Genomic DNA, 20918 nt, shown 5'->3' with positions numbered 1-20918 from the left:
CATAATATTTGACCATAAGTGTAAAAATTACGGTTATTTTCATCAGTTACAGTTCATTAGCTCTAGCTTTCTGCTCGCTTCAAATCTGAGACAGAAATGAAGTACAGTGATAAGATCACATTTATTTGAAATAATGAATTATAACATTTATTTGAATTAATTATTGATCGATTGATCGACCAATCGAGAGAGAGAAAGGGAGAGAGAGATGAGAGTTGTGTGTGTTTTTGTGCTCCTGAGTGCTTGTGTATGGAGCGTGATCTTTGACCCCATTCTCTCTCTCTCTCTTGCGATGTGATGTGTGTGTGTTTGTGTGCCTCAATGAAAGCAGCGCATTACTATAAAACAGTGATTAAACTGACTTGGAACTACCTGTGCATTAAACGGTTTTAATGCATACCTGCCAGCCAATCAGAATTGAGTATTCAGGCAGACCATGGTTTAAAAATAAATATATACCAAATATATTAGTTTACAGTACATTTATAATGAAGACATATTTGCAGCATTTCAAATATAAAAAAATAGTGCATTAGGACACAGCTCATGAAATCATTAATAACACATGAACACATTAATATGCAAATTATATGCAATGTATAGATACATTGTATAGAATAGGAATACCAGTTTATGGATATTATACGCACATATTCCATAAAGTACAGTATTATATCAAATCATTCTGTTATATCTTTCATAACATAGTTGAGATTCATCTTTGTACAAAGTTTGGCTAAAATAGCCTGAAACCTAAAAACTGAGTGAATGAAAAGTGAATGAAAAAATAAAACATTGTTTTTGCCTATACATGCCTTTTCATGTCTATTTTTTTAATTAGTCCTGGGCGTCATCTACAAAGGAGATAGAATGAAATATGAATAAAATATCTTCTTTTCTTTTTTTCCCCTCCCCATTTGTTTCGTATGCTCCAACCTATGTAATAAGATAAAAAACAACAACAATATTTTTTCTGGTTCTCAGGAGGATAGAGTAAATGTTCGTTTTGTAGACGTCGGTATGTTTATCCCCTCCCCTTACGCTCTCTAGCGCTCATCTGGCCCTGCTCCGCTGCAGCTGCTCGGCGAACGAATGGCATCTTTCTCGACATCACGGGGGGAGCGACAGCGTCTTCCTCTTGTGTTCGTCTCGGACGGAGCTGGCTGAAACCCCCACTCCGCTGATGATTAATTTATAGCTTTATCACACAGCAGGTTGCAGAAAATCTGATCGTTTTTCAAAAGGGCCCGGTTTCCGGCCATGTGAATAAAAAAACAGTATACCCCCTTTTGTCGATGACAGGGACTCGCTATTCAAACAGCATGAAATAATTCCATTGCATGAAGGAACTGGAGCCGGGAAAGACAGCATGAAGTTACAAATCTCCGGTCTTTTGCTCGTAACGGCAGTAGCCTATGCAACGATAGAGGGTGAGTAACCTACTGCACTTGACACGGATGATCTTTAAGAGTTTTCCTGCATTTCTCCGTGTGCAGTTGCATATTTATTTACTTATTGTATTACTAGTTACTGAAATGTTGCAAGTGCTCTCGGCTCCAATAGCCTATATGTGACCTAATTTAGACGAATTCATAAATTATCAGAAATAATCCAGTGCATTCAAGCATTATAAGACGTTTTATCTTGTGCGTTCATGAATGCAACAAATAAATGATACAAAAGAAATTCGCCTCGTTTAATTTTCGCTTATTGTTTGGCTTCTAGCGCCCTCCACTGGCTCTCTGAGTGTCGCGTGCGACCAGCTCACAGTTATACATCGTGACCGAACCGTGCACTTTTACTGGTTCTCCATCGTGGTTATTTTGGACCAGCTTAAGAGAAGATTTTAACAGGCACCAGCACATTGATTGTCATGTGTTAACAGTGTCACACTGAAGCATTAATGCAAGAAAATGTGTTTTGTTTGGGTTTGGCATTGTGTGAAGATATTGGGGGTTCTTATCAATGGTGAGGCAATGAGAGCCTTCATCTGCAGCTTTAATCTGAAAATGGAGCCGCTGGACTGGATTTTCATCTATTTTACTTGACATAGCCTTGACATCTTTCTTTCTCTCTCCCTCTCTGCTCACTGAAGTGAGAGAAGTTGTTTAATCAAGGGGAAACTGCTTGGAATTCATAGATAAACTGAATTGCAGTTGTGTTGTAAAAGAAATTTGATATTGCATTTTATATCTGTAACACAAGGCCTATTTAGGCGATAGCATATGCTTAATAATATTCTCATGCTGATATTCATTACAACTGCTTGACTACGAGTGTGATGTTAATTTCATACAATAATTCCTACAAGGAGTTAATATCAAGTAACTTTTTAATTCTAATATGGCTGGTTATTATGTTAATCCGTAACGACATGAGCATGCTTAGCTTTTGAATTTACCCTAAATTTACCTTTTACCCTTAAAAGACCAGAGCAGATGGTTTGCTGTCGGGGAGGACAGGAGGTCATCTGTTTACATCTGCGGCCAGTGACTAATAAGGTCACCACCTATATGCAAATAAATCCAAGGTTTTCATGATATTAAATTTGGTACTGTAAGAGGGAAATAACGTTATTTTACCTATAGAGTCAATATAATACACTGTAGCAACAGATGAATGCAGATGTCCTTGGACTGAGAGCATTAGTCATAGTGAGTTTTTTTACTCCTTGTGTGGTACATTAAAGTGGCTTTGAATATCCTGATGCAATTTGCAGTAATCTCACTTCTATTGAGGAGAAAAGGAACTCATTAACACAATGAATGAAGAAGCAACAACCTCTCGCATAACCCTAACACACAAACGCATAACCCTATGCACAAACACACGCCGTCTGTTTTTCACACTCTCTCATACACCCTCCTCCCCTTTATTGTCTTTTGATTTACACGTCCCTGTCTACACCCTGGTTGGTTGAATCATAAACCCAGGATAGATGGCCTGCCCTGCACACGGTCTTTATTTATGATGTAATTTCATATACTTGCTGTTTCAAGATCCACGGCCCTGCAGAGCAGGAAAAACAGCTTTCCCAAGCCAAGCAGAGAAACCTTTTGCCAGGGCATGACAGACTGCGCTGAGGAAGGAAGCAGCGCTGGTCATTCAGCAATGATGGGCGTAACATCCTGTAAAAATGTCATTAATGTGGTGGAGCACAGATTGCTGTGCCATTAATGGTGGAGGGTACCTTTCAGAAGACATTTATGAACAACCCCAACCTCCAAATGCACACACTCAATTTTTATTTAATGGAACCTACCTTTACCTACATTTATAAACTGATGCAAAATTAAACTTTCATTCATCTTTTAAACACAAATGTTATTTTTTTTTTTACATCAATTGAAAGTCTACATAATCAGTATTTTTAGGCCTCCAAAAGTACATAAAGACATTGTAAAAGCAATCCATATGAAACGAGCAGTTTAATTCAAGTCCTCTGAAGAGACATGATCACTTTAAATGATTTAGGTTTTTATTCACATATAAACATTTATAAATGCACAAGAACAAAACTCTTTGTCTTATGGTTTTAGAATGGCATGAATAAATGGCAGAATATTCAATTTAGGTGACCTAACTCTTTAAATGTTGCATTTAAAATTATTTAGCAATTTATTATTTACATTTTAATTTAACTAAATGAATTAAATCAAGACTTTTCAATATATTTAAATGCATCTATTTATAAAAAAAAAAAACAATTTTTTAATACATTTTCTTTGTGGTACTCCTATGATACATAGTTCAGTCAGTATATGTGTGTGTCATCAATAATGTGAGTGAATGTGTGTGTGGGCTCATCTTGTTGTCCTGATGCTCTCTGTAGTGTGCTTGTCTGAGGTCATCATGTCAAAGCAATGGTTGCATCAGCAGAAAGAGCTCTGAGGAGCCTGGGCCAGCTGTCACTTCATGACTCTGTGCTCATCTAACACTCGTGGGAGAGTGTTTCTGAATTAAATGTGTTATTTCTCTAGATGGCAAATCAAATGAGAACCTACAGCCTACATAACCAGGCAGAGACAGTATGTGTATGTATAGGCCTATGCAGTACTGGTAATCAGCATGGTAGCTTTAGATTATGCTTTACCTTATCACCATATGCCAGCGGAGGCTCTTGTGTCATTTTAGTTCCTTTTAATTGTTCTAAAATTAATCCAGCCTTAATCTCTCTAGCTCCCGAGGAGTTTGTCTCACTGGCTGAGATGGAGGACACGTTGTTGAGGAATCTTTTTCGGGGATATCAGAAGTGGGTGAGACCTATCCTTCACAACAACGACACGATTACCGTTCGCTTTGGTTTGAAGATCTCGCAGCTGGTGGATGTGGTGAGACACACACACACACACATTTGCACTGCAACATCAGATCATCAACAAAGTCACCAAATGCCTAAACAAATAGCACACAAACAATGATGCATCCTTACGGAACACACCGTGTAAACATGCAAGAGGCGGGGCAAAATTATGTGAATCCCTAGGCTACTGACTTCTTCAGAAGCTACTTAAAATCAGCTGTCTGAATGCTGTCAGTTGCTTTGCTGTTGAAAATACCCTGCAAGTCTAAAGAGAACTTGATGTTCCAGATTATATATTTTATGTGCAGAGTTTTTGTCTCTTATTGTTGCACAGTCACCTTTACCCAAAAGCACTTGCACAAAGTGCTTATCACTGAATTAAATGAAATCAACACTAAACTGAATTGGAGCTGAATAATGACACTATTGTCTTTTTAGAGCTGCTTTACAGCAGAATTTGGGTTTCCTTTTTCAATACCGTGAAGCTGCTTTGAAAACATCTGTATTATATAATGCACACTGTAAATAAAGGTGACTTGTCAAGTCATGTGGTGAGTTAATCCACAGAAAAAATAGTTTGTCTTTGTAAACTTTAGTCGAAATCTGAAAATTCTCTTTTCCTCTGGAATGCTGTGCCTATATTTTTTCACGTTTAATAATCTGTTTCACTTAGAAACATGTCACAATGCTAAAGTGGTTTGCAGTTTTAAAGGACAAGCCTGTTTTCTCTCTTATTAACAGAACTGATTAGTTTAGGAAAAATATGTGACCCTGGAGCACAAAAGCAGTCTTAAGTCTCTGGGGTATATTTGTAGCAATAGCCAAAAATACATTGTATGGGTCAAAATTATAGTTCCTCTTCAGGAACTCGAGCTGCGTCGAGCGCTTTGGGGAACGCGTCTAGCGTGAGCGACTCTGAATATCGTGTGAAATCAGTCCAATGGAAGAGCGTGACGTCACGGGCGGGGTGACGTAAGCGACCAGGAAGCTATAAAAGCACATGCCGCGCAGCTGGCATCAGCTTCGCGTCTTCAGCAAGCGCTCTGTGTGTGCATGTCATTTTGTCTTGTGAGTCTTATTTACTGTTGTCTGTCCAGTAGAGCTCCAAGCAATGTCCAAGTGCAAGGCGAAATCTAAACATTCCAAAGGCGAATCCGGATCGCGTTTCAGACTGTGTGTCCCTCCCTGCCCGCGCTACATTACGAGCGGGGATACACACAGTCTGTGCGTGGTCTGCCTGGGTTCGAAGCATGCCGAGTCGGCTCTCGAGGGGGCCGACTGTCCGCATTGTGACAGGATGTCGGTGCGGCTGCTTCGTTCCCGGAGGGCTCTCTTTGAGGAGGGAGCCTTCGCCAGCGTTCCCCGCGGTGCTGGCCCCGCTTCTGCCGAGGCAGAACGGCAGCTGCACTCGTGGGGTTCGCAAGTGGATCTGACAGAGGGAATGGAGACGGGCGAGTCCCTATCTCCTTCCACTTCTGCCAGATCCGGCGCCCAATCTCTGGAGTCGGAAGCACGCTCTGCGGTTCCTTCCACCCAGGGAGAGGGATCGACACTCCGCCTCTCTTCCTCCGAGGAGGTCGATGTGGAGTCTGTCGACAGGGATTCACCACCCCACTCGCCTAGGTATGAGGAGCTCTTGGAGGTGGTGACTCGTGCGGTGGCCAAGTTGAGTCTTGACTGGCCCGCCGAGAAAACAACCGAACCGCAGAAAAGCAAACTCGACGAACGCTTTCTGCGGGCGAGTCAGCCACCTCCTTGCCGGGGCCTTCCTTTTTTTTCCCGATCTACATGAAGAGATCGCTAGATCGTGGAAGAGGCCATTCTCAGCCCGCCTGTATATCCCCTCTTCAGATTACTACGGCAATGTAGTGGGGATTGCAGAGCGCGGCTACAGAGCGATGCCCCGGGTGGAACAGACGCTCGCGAGCTATCTGTCCCCCGGTACGGCATCGTCTCTGAAGGCCCCGGCATTGCCCTCCAAGCCGCTCAGAACAACTTCGGCTTTGGTGGGCAAAGGGTATGCGGCAGCAGGTCAGGCTGGTGCGTGTCTGCACACCATGGCGGTGTTACAGGCGTACCAGGCTGACCTGCTGAAGGAGCTTGATGAGGGAGAGGAGATCAAGTCCGATGACATCACTGAGCTCAGAAGGACCGCTGATCTCTCCCTCCGCGCCACCAAGGAGACCGCCCGAGCGATTGGGCGGTCCATGGCAGCTATGGTGACTGCGGAGAGGCATTTGTGGCTGACCCTGTCAGAAATGAAAGAGCGGGACAGGGTCTGCCTTATGGACGCCCCGATCCAGCCTTCTGGCCTGTTCGGCGACGCAGTCAACACTGTCGTCGACAGGTTTCAGGAGGCTCGCAAACAGGCGGCGGCGTTTCCATAAATTCCTCCCTCGTCGCTCCCTCGGGGCATCTGGGTGGGAGATGCCCCAGCCGCACCCTAGCTCCACATACCGAGAGGCTCAAAAGCAGAGCGTCGCCTCTCGTGCTCCCCCGCAAAGGGAACGGGAGCCTCAGCGACGCTCTCGGCCGAGGTCTTCGAGGCCCAAACAAGATTTGAGGGCAGTCATTGATGCTAAGAAGGCCTCGGCCAAGAAGCCCTGACGCCAGAGAGCCAGGGCATCAGAGGGCAGCCTCTGCTGGGGTAGAGCGGTGCACACCGCATTACACGGTGCCCGTCTCGCCTCAGCGCCCTCTGGGGGCCGGTCTGCCAACCCTGCCAGTGTTCCAGGGCGCAGCGGTCCCCAGCGAGCATCATTCTCAGTATCTTCCGCCCGTGCGCGTAGCGGGGCTGAGACGCTCGCCACCCCTGCGGGGGCCTCTTACACCAGAGGTCAGTCTCGAGAGACTGATTCCCTTAGTAGATTATTTGCCAGCGTGGAAACTACTGCCAAATGTATCTCAATGGGTCCTGCACACGGTAGAGAAAGGTTACCGTATTCAGTTCGGCTCTGCACCGCCGATGTTCAACGGGGTTACTCCGACGATAGTCGGCCCCGAGCAGGGTCTGGTTATGGAACAAGAAGTGAAAGCCCTATTAGAGAAGGAGGCCATCGAGGTGGTCCCTCCTCAAGACAGGGAATCCGGATTTTACAGCCGGTATTTCATAGTTCCAAAGAAGGATGGGGGGTTGCGTCCGATCATAGACCTGCGGGTCTTAAATCGATCAGTTATGAGACTGAAGTTCAAGATGCTCACGATCAAGCATGTTGTAGCGCAGATCAGATCCGAGGACTGGTTTGTCACAATAGATCTCAAAGATGCATACTTCCACATATCCATCCTTCCACAACACAGGAAGTTTCTGAGGTTTGCTTTCGGGGGCGAAGCTTACCAATATCGAGTACTTCCCTTTGGCCTCGCACTCTCACCCCGCACGCTTCACGAAATGTGTAGATGCGGCTCTGGTCCCCCTGCGCATGCAGGGCATCCGCATTCTCAACTACATCGACGATTGGTTGATTTTAGCTCAGTCAGAGCAGGCTGCGGCTCCGCATCGAGATGTCGTTCTCCCACATATGGGGGAGCTGGGTCTGAGACTGAACGCCAAGAAGAGTGTACTTTCTCCAGTTCAGAGAACCACCTATCTAGGCGTAGTATGGGATTCGACCACGATGCAGGCACGATTGTCCCCTGCTCGTATCGAGTCGATCCTCATCTCAGTCGAGAGAGTCAAAGAAGGCCATTCACTCACTGTCAAACAATTTCAGAAATTGTTGGGTCTGATGGCAGCTGCGTCCAACGTGATACCTTTTGGCCTGCTGTACATGAGACCCCTACAGTGGTGGCTCAAGACCAAGGGATTTTCCCCGAGGGGCAATCCACTTCGAACTATCAAGGTCACGCGGCGCTGCCTCCGTGCCTTAGACATGTGGAAGAAACCTTGGTTCTTGAATCAGGGCCCAGTGCTGGGAGCTCCTGGTCGCCGTGTAACACTAGCGACGGATGCTTCCCTCACTGGTTGGGGTGCGGTAATGAGTGGCCACCCTGCCCGCGGTCTGTGGAGCGGTCGCCATCTGACATGGCATATCAATTGTCTAGAAATGCTAGCAGTTTATCGTGCACTGAAGCACTTCCTCCCAGACCTAAGGGATCACCATGTGTTGGTGCGCACCGACAACACATCGGTGGTCTCTTACATCAACCACCAGGGAGGTCTGCGTTCGCGCCCCTTGTACAAGCTGGCGCACCAGATCCTTGTGTGGTCCCAGGACAAACTCCTCTCACTCAGAGCAGTATATATTCCTGGGAAACTGAATGTGGGAGCAGACATACTGTCGAGACAGGGGCCGAGGCCCGGGGAATGGAAGCTTCACCCCCGAGGTGGTGGAGCAGATATGGAGAATTTTTGGCAGAGCTCAAGTAGACCTCTTTGCAACTCAGGAGACAGCACAATGTCCCCTTTGGTTCTCTCTAGTTCATCCAGCTCCCCTGGGACTGGACGCTATGGTACAGACCTGGCCGAGGCTTCGTCTGTACGCATTTCCCCCTATTGCTCTGCTCCCGGGAGTTCTGGCGAGAGTACGCCGGGACGGGGTCCGTCTATTGTTAGTAGCCCGTTCTTTCTGGCCGGGCCGAGTATGGTTCGCAGATCTGGTCTCGCTCCTCGACGGCTCTCCTTGGGAGATACCGATCAGGACAGACCTACTCTCACAGGCGCAGGGCACGATAATTCACCCTCGCCCGGAGCTGTGGAAGCTGTGGGTGTGGCCCCTGAGGGGGCGCAGTTCATAGCATCCGGTCTCTCAACCGAGGTTGTTGAGACCCTCCTCCAATCCAGAGCTCCCTCAACGAGGAGGAAACTGTACGCCCTGAGGTGGAAACTCTTCACCTCATGGTGCAGAAAACCGCCAGCTAGACCCAGTAAACTGCCCAGTCGGTACAGTTCTGGAGTTCCTACAGGCCAGGTTCTCTGCAGGGTTGACCCACTCCACGTTGAAGGTCTACGTGGCGGCCATTGCGGCCTACCACGCCCTTCTCGATTGTCAGTCTTTGGGAAGACACCCATTAGTTACACGTTTCCTCCGCGGTGCGCTGAGGCTGAGACCTCCAGTACGGTCCCGTATTCCCCCGTGGGACTTGGTTGTGGTGCTAGAGGCCTTGTGCAGACCTCCATTTGAGCCTATTCAAGATATCTCAGACAGACATCTGACACTTAAAAAACCGCCTTTCTGTTGGCCATTACCTCTCTGAGGAGAGTAGGAGATTTGCAGGCCCTCTCAGTGGCCCCCTACATATCTGGACTTTGCACCTGGCATGACCAAAGCGTTCATATACCCTCGAGCGGGATATGTTCCTAAGGTCCCCTCTGTCACACCACAACCTGTAGCGCTGCAGGCTTTCTGTCCTCCTCCCTTTCGGGAGCCCGACCAAGAGAAGCTAAACTGTATGTGTCCAGTTCGAGCACTGGACGCATACGTCCACAGAGCTGCCCTGTGGAGAAAAACAGACCAATTGCTTGTATGCTATGGTCCCCCCAAGAGGGGTTCTCCTGCTTCTAAGCAGTCTATTAGTCGTTGGATAGTCGAGGCTATCAACGCCACCTATGAGTCCTCTGGTCGTCCCCCGCTGTTGGGAGCCAAGGCTCACTCCACACGGGGTATGGCGGCCTCCAAGGCCTTTTTGGCAGGTGTATCCATGCTGGACATCTGCAACGCTGCGGGGTGGTCCACGCCCTCTACATTTGCAAAATTTTACGGCCTAGACATGCCGGTCACTCCAGGCGCATCCGTCCTCTCGTCCTAAGCTGTGCTCTTCGGATACACACTAGGCAGGGGTTTGGGAGTCTGGCAGCGTTGGTACTCGTTCCCCAAAGCGCTCGACGCAGCTCGAGTTCCTGAAGAGGAACGTCTCTAGGTTACGTATGTAACCCTAGTTCCTCGAGGGAACGAGACGCTGCGTCTCGGAGCCATACCCCCCGGCACCCCTGCCGGCGCTTGCTGGTACTCGAAGCTGATGCCAGCTGCGCGGCATGTGCTTTTATAGCTTCCTGGTCGCTTACGTCACCCCGCCCGTGACGTCACGCTCTTCCATTGGACTGATTTCACACGATATTCAGAGTCGCTCACGCTAGACGCGTTCCCCAAAGCGCTCGACGCAGCGTCTCGTTCCCTCGAGGAACTAGGGTTACATACGTAACCTATATACAACCCTAATAACATGCCAAAAATCATAAGGATATTAAATAAAGATCATGTTCCATGAAAATATTTAGTAAATTTCCTACTGTAAATATATCAAAACTTAATTTTTGATTAGTACTATGCATAGCTAAGAGCTTAATTTTCCAAATTTAAAGGGGATTTTCTCAATATTTAGATTTTTTTGCACCCTCAGATTCCAGATTTTCAAATAGTTGTATCTCAGCCAAATATTGTCCTATCATAATAAATCATACATCAATGGAAAGCTTATTTATTCATGTATACATAAAATGTATAAATCTCAGTTTTGAAAAATTGACCCTTGTGACTGGTTTTGTGGTCCAGGGTCACATATGAGAATGGCAACTCAGAACATATTTTATAGACTATATTTGCCCAAACACATCATCATGACAACCTAATGTATCACACTTTGTCTTTCCTTCTATACATTCTTCCACTTCTCTGTCCTCCTCTTTACTTGTGACCCACTCTATTGATCCTGCTGATGCTGAGCATTCAAGAACCTGATTGAAAATGCATTTGTGTGTGTGTGTGTGTGTGTATGTCATCATTTACTCGTCCTCAAAGAGTTTGGTTACCATTGACATCCAAAAAATATTTTTCAAAATATTGTTCCAAACTTGCATGACTTTATTTCTTCTGTGGAAGAATAATAAAAAAAGGTTTGGAATGATGTGAGGGAGAGTAAATGATGATAGAATTCTCAGTTTTATCACTTATATAATATAAGTGTATATATATATAAAATCTAACATATTTAATAACGTAATAACATATTTAAGTTTGTTTAGAAAGATATTGCATTGATGATAACAAAGTATACTTCTGTTACATAAAAAGGCATAATAACTTTACAGAAAGATTTATACAGGACTATGCTTACACTTTAAATCTTGTGTAAAATGTGTGCAGTTTTCAGATAAAATTTCAGGTCTGGGTGCATTGAAATACTTTTGCAGCTAGACCTTATGCAACTGATTTCCAATATTTCCGATATTTTAGCCATGACACATTATTCTTCAAACCCTATTTCTGTAAAATGGGTGGCAGCAAATAATTTTGTCAGAAATAATTTTATAATTATTACATAAATATTTATGTTAATTAGCCATAGAAAACCGACTAAGCCCTTTGGTCACTGCATGGGAAGAGCTGCGGAAGGATTCTTCAAAATCTTCTTTTTAATGGGACACAGGTTTGGAACAGCAAGGTTTATTTAAAAATCTTGGTTTATTTAAAAAGCCTATTTAAAACAAGTTTATTTATATAGCACATGTAATACACAATGGTAATTCAGAATGCTTTACATAAAAGATAATTAAAATAAGTATCAACAACTGCAAGAATAAAGCTATATATATTTTTTTAATTATTAAAAAAAAAAAAACCATTCAAAAATAATCACATTTTCACTTCTGTGTGATCTCTTTAAATCACATCATAGTCTGAGTCAGACCTGCACCAGCCCATAAATCATGCAGTAATGCACTGTACAGGAAGTGTGTGCGTAATTATGTCTTACTGTATGAGCGTATTTGCATGTGACGCCTCCCCTTGATTTTGCAGTCAGACTGTCTCTGTTTAATAGTGGGAGGTTAACAACTCTACATGATGTGTAAATGTTTGATCTTTGAACTATGAATTATCAATTTCCTGTACATACTTTATAGGAACCACAGAAAGATGGAGCTCAGTTTTTTTTTTTTTTTTTTTTTTTTTTTCAATTTTGTAAATATAAAATAGAAATAAATCTATGACTTATTAATAAAATAGCTCCAGAATAGCTTTTTTATTTTAATTTTTTTTAACTGCCCCATCTTTCAATAACAGCCTCTTAGCAGTGCCTTCTTTTACACTGTAACATGTTCACAGAACAATCCATGCTAAAATGTGCTGCACAAACAGTTATATTTGGGCTGAAATGATCAAGAACCTAAGCTGCTTAAGAAAACAATGATATACTACTGTACGCCTGTACTATCCTCCTATATCGTGACTAGACAGAGCAAGTCACACTGAATAGGCATCTCTGATGTGTAAATATAGTTAATGTTTAAGATTTCTAACATGTAGCACTGGATTTCATGCCTTTTTGGTATTTTTTTAAAATTAGATTGTCTTTTTGGACTAGGGAGGACGTTTTAAGTTCTGAAAGTTACATGATGGTTTCACAGTGATTGTAATGAAAGTATAATGAACTCACTCTAATTTCTCCAATTTCACAAGAACATGTTTCTCATAATATTGCTGCATTCAAGTCCTCTCAGGACCTTTCTACTTATAAGTTTGAAATTTAAAACCCAATTACAACAAGACATGCATGAAGTCATGTTATCATTATTGTATTATAATGAAGTATTACCACCATTCTGCATTTAAAGCACACAAAATATGTACTAAATTATACCATCAGCACTGAAAGCTTTTATGATCAATACCAACCAGTTTCTGCCATTTTTCTTTAATTAACAACTCAGAAAAGCATAGCTTTACGAAGATCCTGAGTTTCCCTTTTCACTTTAACTTTTTGGTGAAAAGATTAAAAATCGGATCTTCCATGGCTCTTGCATTTTTTATAAACATATATTTTTTAAAAGTCATTAAATTTGCTTAATTATGTCAAAGCTCACTTCAGACATAAGCAAAATAATTAGTGTGACAGTATAATGCTTTGTTGGAATCCTGTTTGAAGCCAGTTTAGTCTGGGCATGGAGGGAGCAAGTCAGTTGTTTTTGTATTCAGCCACAATCTAAGTATAGTAGTTCTGCAGAGCCACCTAATGGTCGTATCCTGTAATCAACACTACATTGCACTCACTTTTGTTGTCATGACTTTGGCAGTGCGAATTTTCTGGCTGGTGGAACACTGAACACTGTGGGAACAATTGATTTTCACACCATTCCTTAACAGATAAGTCTCAGTCTATTGGTTCCTATTCAGAGTCTGAATTTCAATTTCATGTAACAAAGGACATAGGATACTATCTACTGAGCTGCATATATAAATAGCACAGTTAAGTTAATCATCTGTATGGCACAAGTAGGTCAACGGTGAGAGATTTTTAGAGGCTTTGAGAGAAGTATTGCATTGGGCTTATTCAACACATGACATGTGGTCCAAGCTCATGTAGGATGCACTAAAATTGTTTTAGCAGCTATAGATATTTATCACCTTTCATTGTGCATTTTCTTTATTTTTCATTTCAGGATGAAAAGAATCAACTAATGACCACAAATGTCTGGTTGTGGCAGGTAACTCAAAGATCTTTTGCTTTAATTTTTTCAGAATGTCCCAAAATATTTTCCTGATTGGTCTCTTTCCTGTAGGAGTGGACAGACTATAAGCTTCGGTGGAATCCAGAAGATTATGGTGGAATCACATCCATCAGAGTGCCCTCAGAAACTATCTGGCTACCAGACATTGTCCTTTACGAGAAGTAAACCATATTTTAAACCATGTATTAATTTCATACATTTTTTTTTGTATAAATAAACCCGTGAAAGTTTTGTTTGACAGTCAAACTAATTTTTTGTTACATTGTGTAATTTGAATGCATCTTGGTTTCTTTTTGTGCACTTTGATCTGAAATGACACACTATGTTTTTAATCTCCCAAATATTCATATCATTGTGCCCTGCATACTATTTAGACTTGCCTTAAGTATAAGCAACAACAAAAAAAAAACAGCTGCTGTTCACTTCCTTTGATTTAACACGTGGTCTCTCAACTTACCAATCATGTTTTTATGAGACAAAAGATGTGAGCGTGTATGATGAATATGAAAAGTCAGTCTCCACCAGCATGGGCAATCACAACTCACATTTTATAAAAAAATAATAATAATATAGTTGGTAATATCATGTGTCCCTCTCTTCATCTCTCCTAGTGCTGATGGCCGATTCGAGGGTTCTCTAATGACCAAAGCCATTGTAAGGTTTAATGGTACCATCATGTGGACTCCTCCTGCCAGCTATAAATCCTCCTGTACCATGGATGTCACCTTTTTCCCCTTCGACAGGCAGAACTGCTCGATGAAGTTTGGATCGTGGACGTACGATGGCACTATGGTGGACCTGACCCTGTTAGACGCATATGTAGACCGTAAAGACTTCTTTGACAATGGCGAATGGGAAATACTCAACGCCACCGGCCAGAGGGGCAGTCGGCGTGACGGCATTTACTCCTATCCTTACGTCACATATTCCTTCATTCTGAAACGTCTTCCTCTCTTTTATACACTCTTTCTCATCATCCCATGTCTGGGTCTGTCGTTTCTCACGGTTCTGGTCTTCTACCTCCCCTCGGATGAAGGAGAAAAGCTGTCCCTCTCCACCTCCGTCCTTGTGTCTCTCACTGTGTTCCTTCTTGTCATTGAAGAGATCATTCCATCTTCCTCTAAAGTCATTCCTCTGATAGGAGAGTATCTGCTTTTTATCATGATCTTCGTCACATTCTCGATTATCGTGACTGTGTTTGTCATCAATGTCCATCATCGTTCTTCTGCCACGTACCATCCCATGGCACCGTGGGTTAAGAGTCTTTTCCTCCAGAGATTACCCAGACTGCTCTGCATGAGGGGACATACTGATCGCTATCAGTACCCAGACATCGAGCTGCGGAGCCCGGAGCTAAAACGAGGGATGAAAAAAGGGCAACAGAAGAGTGCCGGAGGAGGTCGAGGGGGGTTAAAGGAAGATGAGAACCAGGCCTGGATTGCTCTGTTGGAGAAAGCCACTCACTCAGTGCACTACATTTCCAGACACATCAAGAAGGAACACTTCATCAGAGAGGTGTTTAGGCTTTTTTTTTTAACTTTCAAAGTAATTATTTGTTCATTCAGGACACTATCTATACAGGACTAAGAGTAAAAATACAATGAAGCAGTCAGTTATCAAATTCTGAATTTAAAAATAAAAATAAATCAAATTGACAAAACAATAGAAAAAATTACAAATATTTATGTTTTCCATTTATGTAAAAAATTTTAAATGTAACAATAAAACAATTCTAAACTGTAATATAAGGAGACAAACTTTAAAATCTGAGTCATTTAAAACAATTGCTTTGCAAATGGTTCACTGTTTCGAATCCTTTTCTTGAAACTTTGATCTATTAAAGAAATAGTTCACCCCAAAATTTTAAATTGCTGAAAATGTACTCACCCTCAGGCCATCCAAGATGTAAATGAGTTTGTTTCTTCATCACAACACAAATTTAGCATTTGCTTACCAACGGATCCTCTTGCAGTGAATGGGTGCCGTCAGAATGAGAGTTCAAACAGCTGATAAAAACAAGACATGGCATCAAGTAATCCACACGACTCCAGTCAATCAATTGAAGTTTTAAAGAAAATCTGAAAGAAAATCAAATACCATTTAAAAAGAAGTGTCTGCTGCAGAAGTTTTTTGTATTATTTGTAGTGTTTGTATTAGTGTAGTGTATTATTAACTTCTAGACTCATTTGCGTAAATCACATGACTTGGCAAGTTTGATACAAAACAAAAGATTCATGAAGGTTTCCAAGCGTCCTGAAGCAGTTTCAAAAGCGTCCATCACAAAGACACACTGTTTTGATACACCTACAAAGGCAAAAGTTGTTGGAGATATTAGCCGGAACTGAAGCCATACTTTATCAACATAATATTAAATATAACTACATAAATGCATCTGTGTCTGCAAGATTTTCTCTTAACTACAGCACCTTTTTAAAAATGTAATGTGTTTTAGGGGGTGTGTCTTAAAATTCAGAAAGCTCATTGTGTCTAATGGCATTGGTTCAACTTAATTGACAAATACTGTAGATTAAGAAAAGCATTTGGCACAAGGATAAAGAAAGCCAATTTGGAATTTCTCTTTTAAAAATACAAAATAAAATCTGAATTTAATAATGTTTTAGAAAAGTATTGATTTACATGAAAATTTTCAAATTTGGAATAAATAAAACAGCTTTAAATATATATATATATATATATATATATATATATATATATATATATATATATATATATATATATATATATATATATATATATATATATATATATATATATATATATATATATATATATATATATATATATATATATATATATATATATAGTATATATATATATATATATATATATATATATATATATATTTTTTTTTTTTTTTTTTTTTTTTATTGATTGAAAAGTGGTCAAAGATGCAATTGTGCAATAAAAAAGTAGTGCAAATTATGGCAAATATTTATCCTGTTATAAGGCCCCCTAATGCTAATTGTTTGGGACAGTTCAATGTTAGAGGTCATTTATGAAATGTGAAAAAGCAATTTAATGACAAGCTGTGTGTTTGTGTCTTGTTTGTCTCTCAGGTTGTTCAGGACTGGAAGTTTGTGGCTCAGGTATTGGACCGGATCTTCCTCTGGGTCTTTCTCACAGTTTCTGTGCTTGGGACCATCCTCATCTTCACCCCAGCTCTGCATATGTACCTCAGCACATAAAAAAACAGCCTACCAAATCTCCTTTACCCTCAACAACATTCTTTTGACCCCTTTGAAATATATGTAGTTCCCACAACATCACAGTAATCCTTCTAAAAGTCATTTTCTGACCTGGCCACATCTGTAATCCTCCTCAAATTCGACTCCTAGCTCTCCTTCCTAGATGTTGTGTTCAGAAGTTAGACTGAAAAAAAAAAAAATGCAAAATTCAGCTGAAATGAAGTTCAGGAATTTTCTGCCCATTTAACACATAACTAAGAGGCAGCTTATAAAGTTGGGGTTGTTTGGATCTGTGTTATCTCTCGAAAGGGGTCATAGTTTTAAAGATCTTCAATAATTTGACTTTACTGTGATGTAAAAGGTGTAACCGCATCTTTTATGCCTCTCATTTCATTTGGTATCATTCATTCATGTATTTATGTATGTATGTATTTATTTATTTGTGTCATTGTTCATTTAAGTAATATTTTACAGTGAGATTTTATGATTCCGGTCACTAGGTAACAAACCTATTCACCAGATTAAAAATCCAATCTGTATGCAGTAAATACATTTTTTTTTCACTATGCAGATATTATTCTGTAATTCGTAATTATGAGCACTTATAATAGTATCTCTATTATTGGGACAGGTGTTGCTTACTGTACAGTCTGTCATCTATTGTCTTAGTTTTTAGTACTGGTAAATGCATGTAGTATCATGCCTTTGGATGACAGTATGCATATGTAAATGTTATGCAGATGAGGCCATGCATAATACAAAGTGCATGTGAATGTATCTACAATCTTCCACAATCTGGGATTTATAAAAAAGGCATTTACACAGATGCATATATGGGTTTATATAAATCTCAATATTTCCCATTTGTGCTTTTAGGATGAAGTCTACACCACATGTTAAACATTCTTATCCCTAAATCCTTGGAGATACTGTTGCTGATTGAGTGGGAGAGATTACTAGATCACAGCTTGTGTTTGGCATCATTAGCAAGGACTTTATTGTGACACCCTTCTTTATTTCTGTTCTTTCACACTGGTCAGTAAATGGAGATGTCATCAGTTTTTTTGTTGTTTGAATGTCTAATTGTACAAAATCAATCACGTGTTTCATGTAATCAACCTTGTCAGTGATCTGGGCAAGTGTCTTTTACTCTTCACCGCAGTGTCACATCAGAAACATTTCTCTATGGTTCAGAATAGCTTTGCTTTTTGCACGGGAAGCATTGAATGAATTAGTGTTATTTGGGTTTCTTAAAATAATGTTTTCGGGAGAACCAGAAACCTGGCCCTTTTCTTTGGAGACTAGTTTAATAATGCAAAAATAGTAGAGGGAATTCAGGTCAAATGGACACTTTTGATAGCTTATACTTTTGGTTTCACTTTATTTTACTGTCCTTATTATAGTGTAATTACACAATTAAATACTAATTAACATGTACTTACTATAGGGTTATGGTTTGGTTTAGGTTTAGTTACTTGTAATAATACACAATTTTCTATCATTACTGTAGTAAGTACATGTGACGTGTGACAAAGACATTGTAAAACTGTCACCCCATTTATTTTCATCTCACTAACAAAAAGTGGCCAGTTCATTTTACATTTGCAAGAAAAGTGTTGTTTGACATCATGCTAGTTCCTCTCTAAAGCAATTCTTTTTCACTATTGATTATACTGATGACACATATATTAAAGTCAACATGAAATCTTATTGTACATGATTCATCAGTGTACGCTCTTCCTCTCTAATGACTTGTATTATTGGTTTTCAGAATTTGATTACAGAACGAATATGAATGAATATCGTTTCATGTTGTCTTTTGTGTACATGAATGAGTATGCATTTAATTTCTACATTCCTGAATGCTGCTTTTGTATTGCATCAAAGATAATTTATTTAACGGTGGTATAGAATTTACTTTGAAACAATTTTCCAAAAAATGCCAGTAAATTTTAAAATAATTAAAAAGAAACGGCAGGCAACACACGTAAAACAAGCAGAAAGTCTGAAATAGTGTTGTCTTGTAAACATACCCTAATAATCTTCGTTTTATTTACAATTTCAATCATTTTTAGAGTGTGTATATGTACTAATTTGCAATGCAATAATAATTTAATAACATAAAATGCTAATGTATATAACTGGTAAGAAAAAAATAACAACTAAGAAACCGTTATTTCAAAGAAAACCATCGTCACATGGCATCCTGAGAATGTCTATTTAGAGTTTTTCACTGTATAAAGATTACTTATTTTTTTCACTTACAAAAACTGTAAATATAAGAGTGGAATTATTTTACAGGAAAATTATATGAAGTCCCATTACACTTACTACAGTTTTTCACCATCAACCAGTCAACAGGTTTTACCATAGGTTTTTACAGGGATGTAATGGAATGGAATATAACTGCTATGATGGGATGAGAAACTTGAACAATAATAAGTTATATTTATAAAGCGCTTTTCCAGTGTTCAAAGATGATTTACATTAAAACTTGAAGAGATGTAGATGAGGCTCTAGGCCTGTGCAACAGATTTTGTATGCAAGGTTCAGGGCTTCCTAATAGTTTCAAATCACAGTAGATTAGGTTTACATTTTTTACATAATAAATGGATGGATGCATTGTTCTAATAATGCATAATGCAGTCTTAGAGGATGCCACAACAGTCTTCACCTGTCAAAAATAGGGGGACAATGCATATGTGACCTGTCTTTTAATTAAAACTAACTTAAAACAGGCAACCTCAGCTCTTGAGTAGTCTGACTTCATCTCCTCCTGAATAATTCAATAGTGTAGATGTTACGTGGTGTGACAGAACTGGTGCTTGTAGCAGTCTTTATTCAGAAACCTCATAACATCCCAAAACTGTGTGTGTATGTGTGTGTGTGTGTGTGTGTGTGTGTGTGTGTGTGCGCGCATGGTTTTGTGACATATTAGGACACAACTTTGTAGAATGACATGGGTATGACACAGGTATTACAAGGAGAGGTTAAAGATGTTAACTATTAATCCGAAGGTCGCTCTTTTAAACACTGTTAAGTTTAATTCACGAGTCCTGTCACTAGGGTTAGGAGGACATAACCCATGTCCCCATTTTTCAAAACGCTTATAAACCATACAGAATGAGTTTTTTTTTTTTTTTTGAGAAAGTAAAAATGCACAAAGTTTCCTGTAAGGGGTAGGGTTAGGTGTAGGGTTGGTGTAGGGCAATAGCACATACAGTTTGTACAGTATAAAAACCATTACACCTATGGAATGTCCCCACAATTCACAAAAACAAGCGTGTGTGTGTATTTATATGTGAGTGTGTGTGTGTGTGTGTGTGTGTGTGTGTGTGTGTGTGTGTGTGTGTGTATATATATATATATATATATATATATATATATATATATGTATATATATATATATCCTGGTAAAAGAAAAGAAAAGAAAGTGAATGATCTGAAAGGTACAGTTATTCTATGTTTATAAAGACATGGCACTGTAGTTCAAACTGAATGATTCCCCTTGATTAGCCTATAGGTTTTAATGAACAGCAAAGATTTACAAAAATGCAGTCTGAAATGTAGATCTAATTCATGGAATTACTGAATAATAAACCCATTAAATAAGTATTACAGTTGACACAATATAACACACAAAGTAACAACATGTCATTTGCTGCCCTCTGTCCCAGTTTCTAAGGGTCTAATTTTATCTTTTCACTTCAAAAAAAAAAACTTTTTTTTAACTCCATAAATCTAAAAACATGAATGTGTCCACAGATCCCTTATTACAAAATACTTTGATATTTAATCTTAATACAATGTCCCAGATCACTATTTTCCAGAGACACAAAATTACATCGATTAACCTGTTAAAACTGTTTTGACTGATTAAATGTTGACATTTAGAAGAGATGACAAAATTAACAAGATAGGCATTGAGATTTCACAAAGAATAAAATAAATACAAAGTAAGGCA

General features: G+C 40.3%; 1 protein-coding gene across 2 annotated transcripts; it reads left to right on the top strand.

The window, feature by feature from the left end:
- Positions 1–1016: 1016 nt before the first annotated feature.
- On the top strand, positions 1017–18754 carry LOC109088217 (neuronal acetylcholine receptor subunit non-alpha-3). 2 transcript variants are annotated; one of them, XM_019102391.2, is made up of 6 exons: positions 1019–1430; positions 4180–4331; positions 13680–13724; positions 13800–13909; positions 14360–15263; positions 16826–18754. In XM_019102391.2, exons 1-6 carry the CDS (start codon positions 1370–1372, stop codon positions 16952–16954), a joined length of 1401 nt encoding a protein of 466 aa, XP_018957936.1. In that variant the 5' UTR covers positions 1019–1369; the 3' UTR covers positions 16955–18754. The 2 variants fall into 2 exon arrangements, with proteins under 2 accessions (XP_042568052.1, XP_018957936.1); XM_042712118.1 differs by lacking the exon at positions 13680–13724 and having other exon boundaries at positions 1017–1430.
- The last annotated feature ends 2164 nt before the right edge of the window (positions 18755–20918 follow it).

Source organism: Cyprinus carpio, chromosome A1 (assembly GCF_018340385.1).
Source record: "Cyprinus carpio isolate SPL01 chromosome A1, ASM1834038v1, whole genome shotgun sequence".
NCBI lineage: Eukaryota > Metazoa > Chordata > Actinopteri > Cypriniformes > Cyprinidae > Cyprinus > Cyprinus carpio.
The sequence above is the reverse complement of the archived record's forward strand: the minus strand, read 5'-3'. Positions and strand labels throughout refer to the sequence as shown.

What these genes read in the sequence shown, in the direction of transcription:
- LOC109088217 (XM_019102391.2), top strand. Translation starts at nt 1,370, where the DNA reads ATGAAGTTACAAATCTCCGGTCTTTTGCTCGTAACGGCAGTAGCCTAT. An exon ending in TCTCGCAGCTGGTGGATGTG is followed by an intron (nt 4,332 to 13,679) that starts GTGAGACACACA and finishes TTTTCATTTCAG; the next exon opens with GATGAAAAGAATCAACTAAT. An exon ending in CAAATGTCTGGTTGTGGCAG is followed by an intron (nt 13,725 to 13,799) that starts GTAACTCAAAGA and finishes TCTTTCCTGTAG; the next exon opens with GAGTGGACAGACTATAAGCT.